At 40.6% G+C, this 12,262-nt stretch overlaps 1 protein-coding gene across 1 annotated transcript in view; it reads right to left on the bottom strand.

The window, feature by feature from the left end:
• The window catches only part of CLASP1 (cytoplasmic linker associated protein 1), a 4,127,769-nt gene that overhangs the window by 2,729,394 nt on the left and 1,386,113 nt on the right, over window positions 1-12,262 (bottom strand). The window contains exon 10 of the mRNA XM_044073692.1: window positions 2,192-2,268. Within this exon, the coding sequence (XP_043929627.1) occupies window positions 2,192-2,268 (77 nt within the window). The remainder of the gene's footprint in view (window positions 1-2,191; window positions 2,269-12,262) is intronic.

The raw sequence follows: 12,262 nt of genomic DNA on the forward strand, positions 1-12,262 counted from the left end.
AAGTTAACATTTTTTCCTCAATTCAAACAGCGAACAACAAACCTTTAAAAGTTAGAAGCAGTCAGGTGGCACAATTAAATCGTTTATTGCATGGAAGAACTTTTAAACATTTAAAGATTCAGTACTTGGTATAGCTCAAATAGTGTGTACAGTCAAACAGTATTCCTTTCCTAGTAGTAGCAACTAGATTTTTGTACAGAGGTTAAAACAGTTAAACACTTATATTCAATGTATACTATATATATATATATATATATATATATATATATATATATATATATATATATATAAATAATTTGATGAACATTAACCTCTGCATTTATCCACTATAGTGCTTTTGCTTTGACTACTGCAACAAAAAGTCTGATCTTCTATTAAAAAAGGAGAGAGATCCAACGTAACAAAATAAAAAACACCAATGACCATAAACTCTTAACTAAGTCACCACTTTTATGGTCATTAGTGTTTTTTATTTTGTGCTTTGATTAAAGCTGAGTGAACATTACTCTGTGGAACTGAAGTGTTTTTTCCCTTCCAAGTGCCATGTTTTATGAGTTTTGTGTTCCGGTTTGTTTGCGGCACTGTTTCTTCATTTTTATTTTGTTTAAGATTTGATAAGTAAACAGTTTCTGTTCTTAATTTTTTGAAAGCCAAGTACCATTCCTTTATTGTATTAACTTTTTTTCTGTATGTTTTTTGCTCCCCCACATCTGTTAACCATCACCACACCATTTAGACTTCAACTCATTAATTTCTTGTGCAGTGTACCACAAAACAAGATCAGCAGCTTTCCGGAAAGGCCACCATTCAGGCAACCAAGAGGGTTGGTTTGTGTTACAGCTGGCGAAGAATCATCAGACTCCTGCTGTCCTGCCCCCCCCAAGCAAACCATTTGAATTAATGGCCCAAGAGACAGACAGGGAGTGAAACTATCACCAAAGATCTGTCACCTTGTTTCTGGCCTGCTGCCACTACTTATCCTGCCCTACTGTCACAGATAAGCCCCCAGCCCTCATCAACCCAAGTACCCAGGGTGTTCCTATTTTAGCTCTAAACTCACATCTGGTGGCTGACACAAGCAACTACATTACCACAGGAGCTTTCTACACCTGTGCAGAATTATCTACCATAGTTCTATTGGGAGGTTCAACTCCCACGTTTGTAGGTCCTGGCTGATTTCATCATGTGTAAGCCTTCACTTTTAGATGACAAGCAGCCAAAAGGAATACTGATCCCTCCCTAGGGATGAGCAAGCTGGCATCAACCACTCAAGTAACACCTTCCTTGCCCAGCACCTGAGCTGCTAACTCAAACAAATCATGTGGGTCACAGTCAGGGCTTTATCTTGGCAGGCTTTTTTTTTTAATTTTGTAATTCCAGGAAAGGTGTGTGTGTGTGTGTGTGTGTGTGTGTGTGTGTGTGTGTGTGTGTGTGTGTGTGTGTGTGTGTGTGTGTGTGTGTGTGTGTGTGCGTGTGTGTGTTTTAATTTCTGTCTTACACTTGTTCATGAATGAAGTTAATTATATCAGAGCATTCATGTGACCTTAGAATAATTCCACTATGTCTCCTAATCAAGTTACTTATTTAAGTTTTAGACTAACCTTAGAGGACTTAATATTGCAGTCAGGTCCTTAAGAGAACCAACAGTGTGCACAAAGATTTACATACAGCATACAACACACAAACCTTCTCTCTCTCTCTCTACCACCAGCTAACATTAACTAGCTTGGAATGTGGAAACAATCTCTAGATAAAAACAGTCTCTAGATGATCCATTAAAGAATTTTCCTAAGAAATGACAGCCACTCAAAAGAAAACGTGTCAAGTAACTTGTGGTTTGTCAACAGCAAGAAGAGCTAAAGAAAGCCCATACCAATGCTCTTCACTTGTGGGATTCTTGAGCCACATCATCAATTCCTGTGGTAGAAGATCAGAGCTGTTCATTGCATTAAAGTAAGACAGCTACAGAAAAAAGGTACTGAACCAACACAGAATCACTGGTGAGTAAACCCTAATAATGTGACTCACTGCTAATGTTATCCTTGAGGCAAATCTTTCCTTATATTCTTCTTGAACTTGATAGCAAATATATACTAGTGTTACCCCTAAGGTCATTTTGTAATCCAAAATTAATGCAATTTATTTTCGTACCACAGTCGTGACCCGAATATTAATAAACCCTTTTCCTTACCTGCACTGTTGGGACATCTTCAAAAGCTTTGATGAAATCCTCCTCATCTACTGCACCAGCTCCTTCTTTAACCACACCTTAAAATAAGACGCATTAAACATAATTAATATATTTTCTGTAAAGCCAGCTTAATTAATTAATACTTCAAAGTAGTAAAACAAAATTTATCCTAAAACATTATTCACGTTTTGTGAAGTACTATACACATATACTAATGCTTATCAGAAAAGTCAGTGCCACTTGCATCAAGGACAACCTGGATACAAAAGTACAGGTTGGTAGCAGCCATTAAAGTAAAGCTCTCCTTCTCTTCCAATGACACACTGCAAACTTTACTTTTAAGCGGTAAGTTAAACAAGCCAACACTGCAGACAATGCTGAACTGCAGAACAGATACAGAATGGGGCAGTATTACAATGCAACATGAAGAAAACCAAAAATTGCATAGCTTGTTTCATGACATCTAAGGTCTGTGTTTTGGGATACTAAATAAACCTTCAATATACCTTATAAAGGAAAAGGTACAGAATGACATACTATACCCAATGAGACCAGTTACAATTATCAAAATAAAGTTCAGACCTAAGGGATGGCAGGCCATATCAAGTGGTGGGGTGGGGGGAAGGGGTAGCCTTTGTCAAGGTATTCCCTGTGGAGAAGCATAGCCCATACAGGAGAGTAGCCTTTGGCAAATGCAGGTTATGCAGGGACCAAGGGGTAGATCGTGCATGAAAAAATTATGCAACTTTATTTAACACGTTTGTTGCAGGGGAGGTTTTTGTCAGTTGAGGGGAGATTTTGGTCAGTTCTCCAAGTCCTCCAAAGCAACGTTTTCTGCATTTATGGGGCCTAAAGTACCAAAAATCAAACTGGTGCCTATCACCCTTGTCTCTGCCCCAATCACTTCCCAGGTTCCTTCTCAACAACTGATTCAGTTGTCTCAGAATTTGTTCCTTCTGAAGTTCAAGCAGCTACCTCCACCTGAGGTATTACGGTTCCCTTCTTAAAAAAAGTGCGGAACCTCTTTTGAATGATTTAGACACCCCAGACTGTAAGGAAAATGAACTGGTCTATGTGGATGAAGATCCTCCTACTGGTCCCTATTGAGTGAGACACCAAGGACACATTATCCTGTACCTCTCCACCAGATGATTTCTCTTTTAGAAACAGCCATCGTAACATGAACAATAGTTCTGGTGGGAGTGTAAGTAGCACACAGAGGCCCTGCTCACTTACAAAGCTTTAGCAGGTCTGCCTCAGCCGACAGCACTTGCTCTTTCTCTGGTCATGGATCATGGATGTACTGCAGAATGTCTTTATTAATGCATCTCTGGCACTGGAGCTCACCACCCATTCCTAAGAACCTGATCATGTTGAGAGAGTCAAGGATTCCTTAAAGTTCTTATAAGAGTCTTTTAGCTGATCCAGCTGTGGTATCCCTGGATGCCAGCAAAGCATGGTCTCTGGCTCCATCCAGGAACCTAAGTTCCAATGACAGGCAGAGTGGAACACTCAACAGGTTTAGGAAAAAAAAAGTATATAGTTTTGATATTCTTTTTTTTTTTTTTTTTTTTTAACAGCCTTGAACTGACAAAATCACAAGCTTACTTTCCAGCAAACTCTGCTTTTCTTCTAATGCCTTTACTTAATACACTTGTACCTGTTCTTTCTCTATTTTGATCTCAGCACATTGTCTTTGCACTATTACTGTCATACCCTCCTTAGCAGTTTTACACCCATTTTCTTTGATTTTTATCATTATATATTTAGTTGGCAGAAGTGCTGGTTTATACTGACACTTGAACTTGACCAGATTTAATTTTACTACTTTTCTTCACACATCTCTATTTATGTTTCTGTGTTCCTTTTTACTATTGTTACTGATGATTTGTAAAAAGCACCTTGATAAAGTTTCTGTCTACAGTGTGAACTAGTTTTACCGTTCCTAGCTTCTCATAAACCTAATACAAAATATTAGGAAAACTACTTTCTTTAAATGCTACAATTTGAAAAAGAATCCTCCTTTGCTTACTTTTATATTAACATTTTTTGTTCTAATTACAATAATAATAATATTGTGCTCTCTGCTCATTCTATGTCACAGTTGGTCAAGTATCTTCAGACAGAATACTACAATCCACACTTGGTGAATTTAAAAAAGGAACATTCTATTTATTTTAAAACATTTGTTTCAAACACTATGACTCACATTCTTGTTTTAAAGGGTATGAAGCAATTTCAGATTTTTATGTTCAACTCAACTTCAACTGCAGCTACAAGCATCTTCATTGTCTGATTTTGCTTCAATAGCACCAATCATCTTATTCTCATGTTCATGTTAACATGCAAAATCTTTTGAAAACACTTGTTTTCTCATCTACACATGCTAGAAAATGTAATTTTATAGCACAAATTCTGCAGAATTTTTTAAAAGCAGGCCAATATTTCCTTTGATATTTACAGCCATACCTTGCCCATGAACTTGAATTTATACTACACAATCTCTTCTTGTCCATTTAATACATCCTTTACATATTCATTACTTATTTCATATTCCTGCTTCTGAAACATATAATTTTGTACTGCACAGAGCGCGCGGATTATGCTCAAAAAATGGCTAAATTATATCCTGGTTCAGCACTGTTATAGTGTGAGACCCTAACAAAGCTTATAGAGGGGTGCTTAACAACTTTAAGCATCCCCTATGTGCCAGCAACATTGACTTTGCACTATAAACAGACAGCTCTGACAAGAAGACAGCAGCAGCACAACATGAAACTGCTATGCTTCAACTCCCACTTCTGTTTGGTGTCTGCTAAAGTACATAAGGACTAACCACTTCCCTTACAAAGGCAATATTGTAAGGATGTCAACCACTTTTCCCACAGCTTTACTGCTTATTAAAACTAGTACAACACACTGCATTTTGTTTTTTTAAACTAATTTTAGACTAACTAGTAGCAAGCACAGGTGCCTCACAGCAAGAGGTTCTCCGGTTCAATCCTCGGCTGGGGTGCATTCTGTTTGGAGTCTGCATGTCCTCCCTGTGGTCGCGTGAGTTTCCTCTGGGTACTCCAGTTTCCTCCCACATCCCAAAGTAGGTGGATTGGACACTCTAAATTGGCCCTAGGCGTGAGTGAGTGCGTGCGTGGGCCTTCTGTGGAAGATTGGGCGTCGGGGCTGGGCTGGCAACTCGACACCGTAAAACTCCACTGCCAATCATGAGCGGACAGGTGATCCGCTGTGACGACCCCTAACCGGGAAAAGCCGAAACAAGAAGAAGTAGCAAGCACAAGGGGAAGTAAAACCTCCACGCACTACAAAGAATTATGATCAGATCTTCAATCGTAATGCAAAACTATGCTTTCCTGATATGGATGCCAAGATTCGCCTCTTCAGCTTCATTCTCGAGGTGAATTTCTTGGCATCCACGTCTTGAGGGCATAATATTCTCATTACGATCAGCGACCAATCGTAACTTATTTATTTATTTCAAGTTTGATGGCTGGGGAGGTCCACTGGGCTTAGGAAGCCCATTTTCAGTGGAGGCCTGGGGAGAAAAACTCCGCATTACATAGTTTAGTTACATATACAATCATAGTAAAGAAGACACAATTACAATTTCATGCTAGAGAACAGGAATAAATTATTTGGTTACATAGCATAACTTAATTGAGAGGGAGAATAAAGACTTAGAAGGAAAAGAGAGAAAAAAAGGTGGGATGGGTTATTTATAATACGTACAATTGTTATTGACAATATGTACATTTATGTTAGGTTAGCTTGTACTCAGAGTTAGTCAGGAGTTTAAGGGGTGGATTGATTATTATGCTAGATGGGGAGACTGCAGTTGCATTTCCTGTTAGATGAAAGGTAGGAATATAGCTGAGTTTTAAAGTTTTCACAAGTCCTTGGAGAGGAAGGAAGAGAATCCCATTGTTTAGCTAAGGAAAAGGATAGAAGAAGCTGACCAGCAGGACGATTGGGTTTGTGGACAGTGATTAGGTTTTGGTGAGTAGATCTTAAGAGTTCTCTGAGGGGTGTAAGGTTTAAGGATACTGGTTAGTGCTGGGCACTTAGTAGGTTAAAAAATTAGTCTGTGGGCTGTAGTAATTTGGATATAGTTTAGATGGTTGGAGAGTTCAAGCCAATTTAACAAATGAAAGGCAGTACAATGACGGGAGGAGAATTTGGCTATGGTTACAAATTTAGAAATCTTATTATAACAGACTTCCAATTTGGAGGAGAGAGAGGCAGATAAGTTTGTTAGTAGAGGAGCACCATACATTAGTGAGGGGAGTAGATAAGGTAGTGGCGAGAGAGAAAGTGGATGTTTCTGTATAGCATACCAAGTTTTATATGGGTTTTCTTAATGTTTTGCTGGATGTGAGTGTCGAATTTTAGGTGTTCATCAATAGTAACCCCACGTAGTTTAGCAAAGGGAACAACCTCTATAGTAATTGTTTTGGCTAATAATTTGAAACAAGTTTTTATCAAGAGGGGAAACTTTTGAGGGAGAGAATAATAGTATTTTGGATTTGTTGGCATTTAGTGAGAGGTGGTTTTGGAGCATCCAGTTTTCAGTGGTGGAGAAAGCAGTTTGGTTCACTGTTTAAAGCTCTGAGAGGTTAGAGGCGCAGCAGACTAAAGCTGAATCATCTGCATATTGTACAATTTTGGTGTTGGGCATGGCTTTGTGGAAATCATTAATAAAGATGTTGAATAGCATTGGACCGAGTAAGGATCCCTGGGGTACCCCAGTGAGGGTAGGAAGGAAGGTTGAGGTGCATTTCCCCCATTTCACAGCTTGAGACCTGTCAGAGAGGTAGCTTGAGAACCAGGATAAGGTATTCTTGGGGAGATTAAGGTTAGAAAGATGGTATCAAATGCATTGGACAGATCTAGTAGAACTGTTGATACTATTCTTCCAGAGTCACAGGCAAGATTTATTGTGTCTAAGAAGGAGAGAAGGGCAGTGACAGTACTATGGCCAGGTTGGAAGCCATGTTGGGTTGGAGTGATTAGTTGGTGATTGGCTAGGAATGGCATAAACTGAAGGTGGATGCATTTTTCCAGAAGTTTTGAGACTGGGGAGAGGATAGCTATGGGGTGGTAGTTAGAGATGCTATTGTTTTTGCCTCTTTATGGAGAGGTAGAATAAAGGCAGCAAACCATAATTTGGGCACATAAGATTCCTGCATGGATCTATTGATCAAGATGCTAATGGGGAGAGCGATACCATTTGTGGCTATTTTTAGGAAGGAAGATGGGATATTGTCAGTGACACTGGAGCATGGTTTTAATTTACAGAGTAATTTTTTATGTTGGAGGTGATCCTCCACATTTCTCATTTCTGAGTTCTTGACTCATAATTTAATCTTCCACACATCCACTTCCTGTTACTTCTTTTAAATGTGTACTTGTAATGTTGCTTGTCAATTAAAACCATGCTCCAGTGCCCCTTGACAATATCCCACCTTCCTTCCTAAAATAGCCGCAGATGGTATCACTCTCCCCATTAGCATCTTGATCAATAGATCCATGCAGGAATCTTATGTGCCCAAATTATGGCATGCTGCCTTTATTCTACCTCTCCATAAAGGAGGCAAAAACAATAGCATCTCTAACTAGCTTTTGAAAAGGTCAGGTCCATTTCTTATAAACAGTCTGCCACCTGATTCATCACTTACGATGCCACAAACTGATTTTAACATTATTATACATATATATAAATGTGAAGTAAACAGAAAATGTACTACAAAGATTTTTTTTTCCTTTTGCTACCTCTTTGTGTTGTTGCTTTTATGTCAAAAGTTTTGTTACACCCATTTTACAGCTACTTTTTGTTGCACTTCCTGAGTTGTGGCTGAAATGAGTCCTTCGCAGATGAGTCAACTACCCCAGTAAACAAAAAAAGTAAAATAAATTACTGAATGCAGTAAGATAAGCATTTATGACAATCTGTAGGGCCTTATTTCCCTTTAAAGATAAAAAAAAAAAACATTAAATTACAAATGTTTTCCTCAAGAAGACAACTAAAACAGTTAAGGTTTCTTCTGCAGCAATACACCAGAATTTAGCGCACTGTACCTCTTCAGGTTTCTTCACAGATCTACTCACAGTGTACAATAAACTGAACTTCTATATCCAAAGATTCCCACTACCTACTAACTTCCACTTAACTGAAAAAAACACATCCTGGTTGTGCTACTTGCGATACTCTTCCACAAAAAATGAACTTCTTTTAAAGCACCTGTTTGTACATTGCATCACCTTCAATTATTAATTCCTTACTTCAACATTTCAAAATGCATCTTGCAAAGTCTTCTAAGTTCACATAAAACTGCCATGTTGACCATTCTTAAAACTGGCAATGATGTCAGAAGTGGCTATCAGCTTAACAGCAGGTACGTTAGAGGCAGAAAAGAAATCCAAAATAAGTTAAACAGAGTGAATGCTGGCCTATAAAAATAAATCTGCATATTAGTTCAGCTCTGGAAGTATGCATAATAACCACAGACAGAACTACTTTTAGACAGCTACAATAGCGAGTGACTCTTTAAAGAGGATATAGAAGGACATGTACAATTAACACCATTATCATCTGCATAAACTTTGTAATTGCTGTACGGCAACACAACAGCCGCCACATGAACTTATTTAGAGGTAAAGACAAAAGAGAGTTTTGGAATCTAAAACAAGAACTGAATAACTGAAACCCCTTGGCACTCCAGCCTTGAACTAGTACAATGAAACCATAGAATTTCAAGATGGAAAAAAATAAGAAGTTATGTACCATAACGTTCCATGTTAGTTGTCTTCTTCTCGCCTTCTTTCTTGCTGGATGGGTTCGGAGCCGATCCTCGGCTCCGACTCGGCCAATACTAAAGCTCGAGAGCTAATTCCACCGGCTCGAGGCTCCCCTATATCCCACAATGCTAGGCGGTAACTACTCAGATCTCGTTTGATTGCTATACCAAGCAATCCTAGTCTCCATAGAATGGAGTAGGGAAACCCACCTCAAAACAATCTGCATAAAAGAAAGGCAGACCTCAGTAAGGATAGAAGAGGTGGAAAAAACGTGTGGGAATGACAACTTTCAGAAGAAAAACACAAAATGAATTCCAGTCGGTCTGTCCAGGCTTGGGGGAAGGAGGGTGGGACGCAAGAAAGAAGGCGAGAAGAAGACAACTAACATGGAACGTTATGGTAGGTACATAACTTCTTAATGTTAAGTTGTCAATCTCGCCTTCATTCTTGCTGGATGGGACCGCGTCCCTAGCACCTTATCCCGGGTGGCCTATCGGAACAGACTCTTGAGAACAGTGGAACCAAAACTGGCACGGCTTCTGGAAACCATGTCCAATTTGTAATGTGAAATGAATGTATGAGGAGAAGCCCAGGTGGCTGCTGCACAAATTGAATCTATTGGCAGCCTATCCTGAAAAGCTACGGATGTAGCTAATGCCCTAGTTGAATGAGCTCTAGGTCTTGAGGGTAGTTTTTGATGTCTGATCTCATAGATGAAGGTAATTGTAGAGGTGAGCCATCTAGAGAGGGATACTTTAGTAACTGGAAGGCCCAATTTGCCTTCCGCATATGACAGAAACAATTGATCAGATTTCCTGAATTGTTTAGTCCTGTCTAAGTAATATCTAAGTTGTCGATGAACATCCAAAAAATGCAGCTTTTGTTCCGACCTGTTTGAATAGTTAGGGAAAAAGACGGGAAGATCAATAATTTGGTTTAGGTTTATTTGAGAAGAAATTTTAGGCAAAAAGGATGGATTAGTACGGAGGGATACCCTGTCTTTGTGAAAAACTAAGTAAGGAGGACGACTGCACAGAGCATGGAGTTCGGATACCCTTCTCGCTGAAGTTATAGCTACCAGAAAAAGTGTCTTCCAAGAAAGCAACTTCAGAGAACATGAAGCCGCCGGCTCGAAGGGGGGAAGAATTAAAGATGCCAGAACCAAGTTCAAATCCCATTGAGGCGGGGGATCTTTGATTGGAGGTTTGAGAAGAAATACACCCCTTAAAAAGGCTTTACAGAGTTTGTGAGCCATGATGCTAGACTCTGAAACACCAACATGAAAATTTGATATGGCAGCCAATTGAACTCTAATGGTTGATGCAGAAGATCCTAATTGAAAGAGTTCTAATAGAAAGTCTAAAATAGACTGGATAGGTGCAGTAAAGGGATCTATGTTTTTTGATGTTGCCCAAAGGGAAAAGCATTTCCATTTGCTACTATAAATCTTCCGGGTAGAAGATTTATGAGAGGCTATCAAGATATCTCGGACCGAGCGAGATATTGAGGGAAGCCTGGCTAAGGTTGGAATCGGAGAAACCACGCTGTGAGGTTTAGAGAAGGCAGAGATTGGTGCAGCTGACCCGATTGGTGGGTTATCAGATCTGGTACTGGGTCCAGATGCCAAGGCTGCTCCAAAAGGTAACGCTGAAGAAAGGGAAACCACATCTGTCGAGGCCAGTAAGGGGCAATGAGGATCATTGTCACTCTCAAGGCGATGGCTTTCTGAATTAGTTGAGATATCAGGGGAAAGGCATATAGAAGTCCCCGGGGCCAATCGTGGACTAGAGCGTCTCTGGTGGGATGGCCTGGTAACGGGAAGAGAGTGGAGAAGTCGTGACACTTGCTGTTTTGGGGAGTAGCAAAAAGATCGCAGCAAGGCTGGCCCCATCTTAGGAATACTTCTTCTAGAACTGATTTCTTTAGAGACCACTCGTGGGGCATGAGAATTGCTCTGCTCAATTTGTCTGCAATAACGTTGGATTTCTCGGGAATGTGCGTTGCTATCAGAAAACGCTGAGAACAGATCGCCCATTGCCAAAGTCTGAGTGCCTCTCGACATAAAGGGTATGATCTGGTTCCGCCTTGTTTGTTGATGTACCACACTACGGACATGTTGTCCGTTTGAATTGCAATAGTCCCAGTGGGAAGAGAGTCATGAAGGGCTTGCAACACTAAAAGCACTGCTCTCATCTCTAAGACGTTTATGTGCAAGTGGCACTCGAAAGGTTGCCACGTGCCCCCTGGACTGTCCTGCCCTGATAATGCCCCCCCACCCGATCAGGGAGGCGTCTGTTGTCAATGTGGCGACTGGGGGGGGGGGGAGTGAAGGGTCTTCCTCGGAGAAGTTGAGGTGATGTGATCCACCAAGACAGTTGATTCTTGCATGATTGAGTTATCAGTATGGTATGGGACATCGGGAGCTGTTGAAAGGACCATTGAGTAAACAGCATCCTTTGGAGGATCCTCATGTGAAAGCGAGCTAAGGGGAGAAGGGGAATAGCTGCTGCCATGAGTCCTAGTACCTTCAAAACCAGTCTGGCTTTGACTTTGTTGCATTGTAAGAGAAGGGAAACTTGGTTCCGAATGTCTGACACCCTCTGCTCTGTGAGTCTGGCTGAAAGATTGAGTGTGTCTAAGGTGGCGCCTATAAAGATAATAGAGTGACAAGGCGACAAAGCAGATTTTTCGAAATTTATCGAAATGCCTAGAGCTTGGCAAGATTGGATGGTGAAGTCCCTGGATAGAAGAAGCTGATGTCTGGTGGTGGCGGTAAGGAGCCAGTCGTCCAAATATGGAAACACCTGGAATCCTTGACGTCTCAAGTGAGCCACGACCTCTGCCATGCATTTGGTGAACACACGGGGGGCTGTAGTGAGACCAAAGGGCAGGGCCCTGAACTGGTAGTGACTGGCTCCCAGCCTGAAGCGGAGATATCTCCTGGAGCGTCTGTTCATTTTGATGTGGTAGTACGCGTCCTGAAGATCTATCGAGCACATCCAATTGGCCTGACCCAAGAAGGGTAGAATGGACTGTAGTGTGACCATCCGGAATTTTGTTTTCCTGACAAACTTGTTTAAGTAGCTGAGATCCAGTATGGGTCTCCAGTCCCCTGTTTTCTTTGGTACCAAAAAGAATTTGGAGTAGATTCCGGATCCTTGCTGGTCTGCCGGGACTGATTGGATAGCTCTTTTTGATAGCAGCTTTGAAATTTCTAATGCTGCTTGTTCCCTTAGACCGGGTGGAACATCTGGAAGGGAT

The sequence above is a fragment of the Protopterus annectens genome, chromosome 6.part0, assembly GCF_019279795.1.
Source record: "Protopterus annectens isolate FY-2018-M chromosome 6.part0, PAN1.0, whole genome shotgun sequence".
NCBI lineage: Eukaryota > Metazoa > Chordata > Ceratodontiformes > Protopteridae > Protopterus > Protopterus annectens.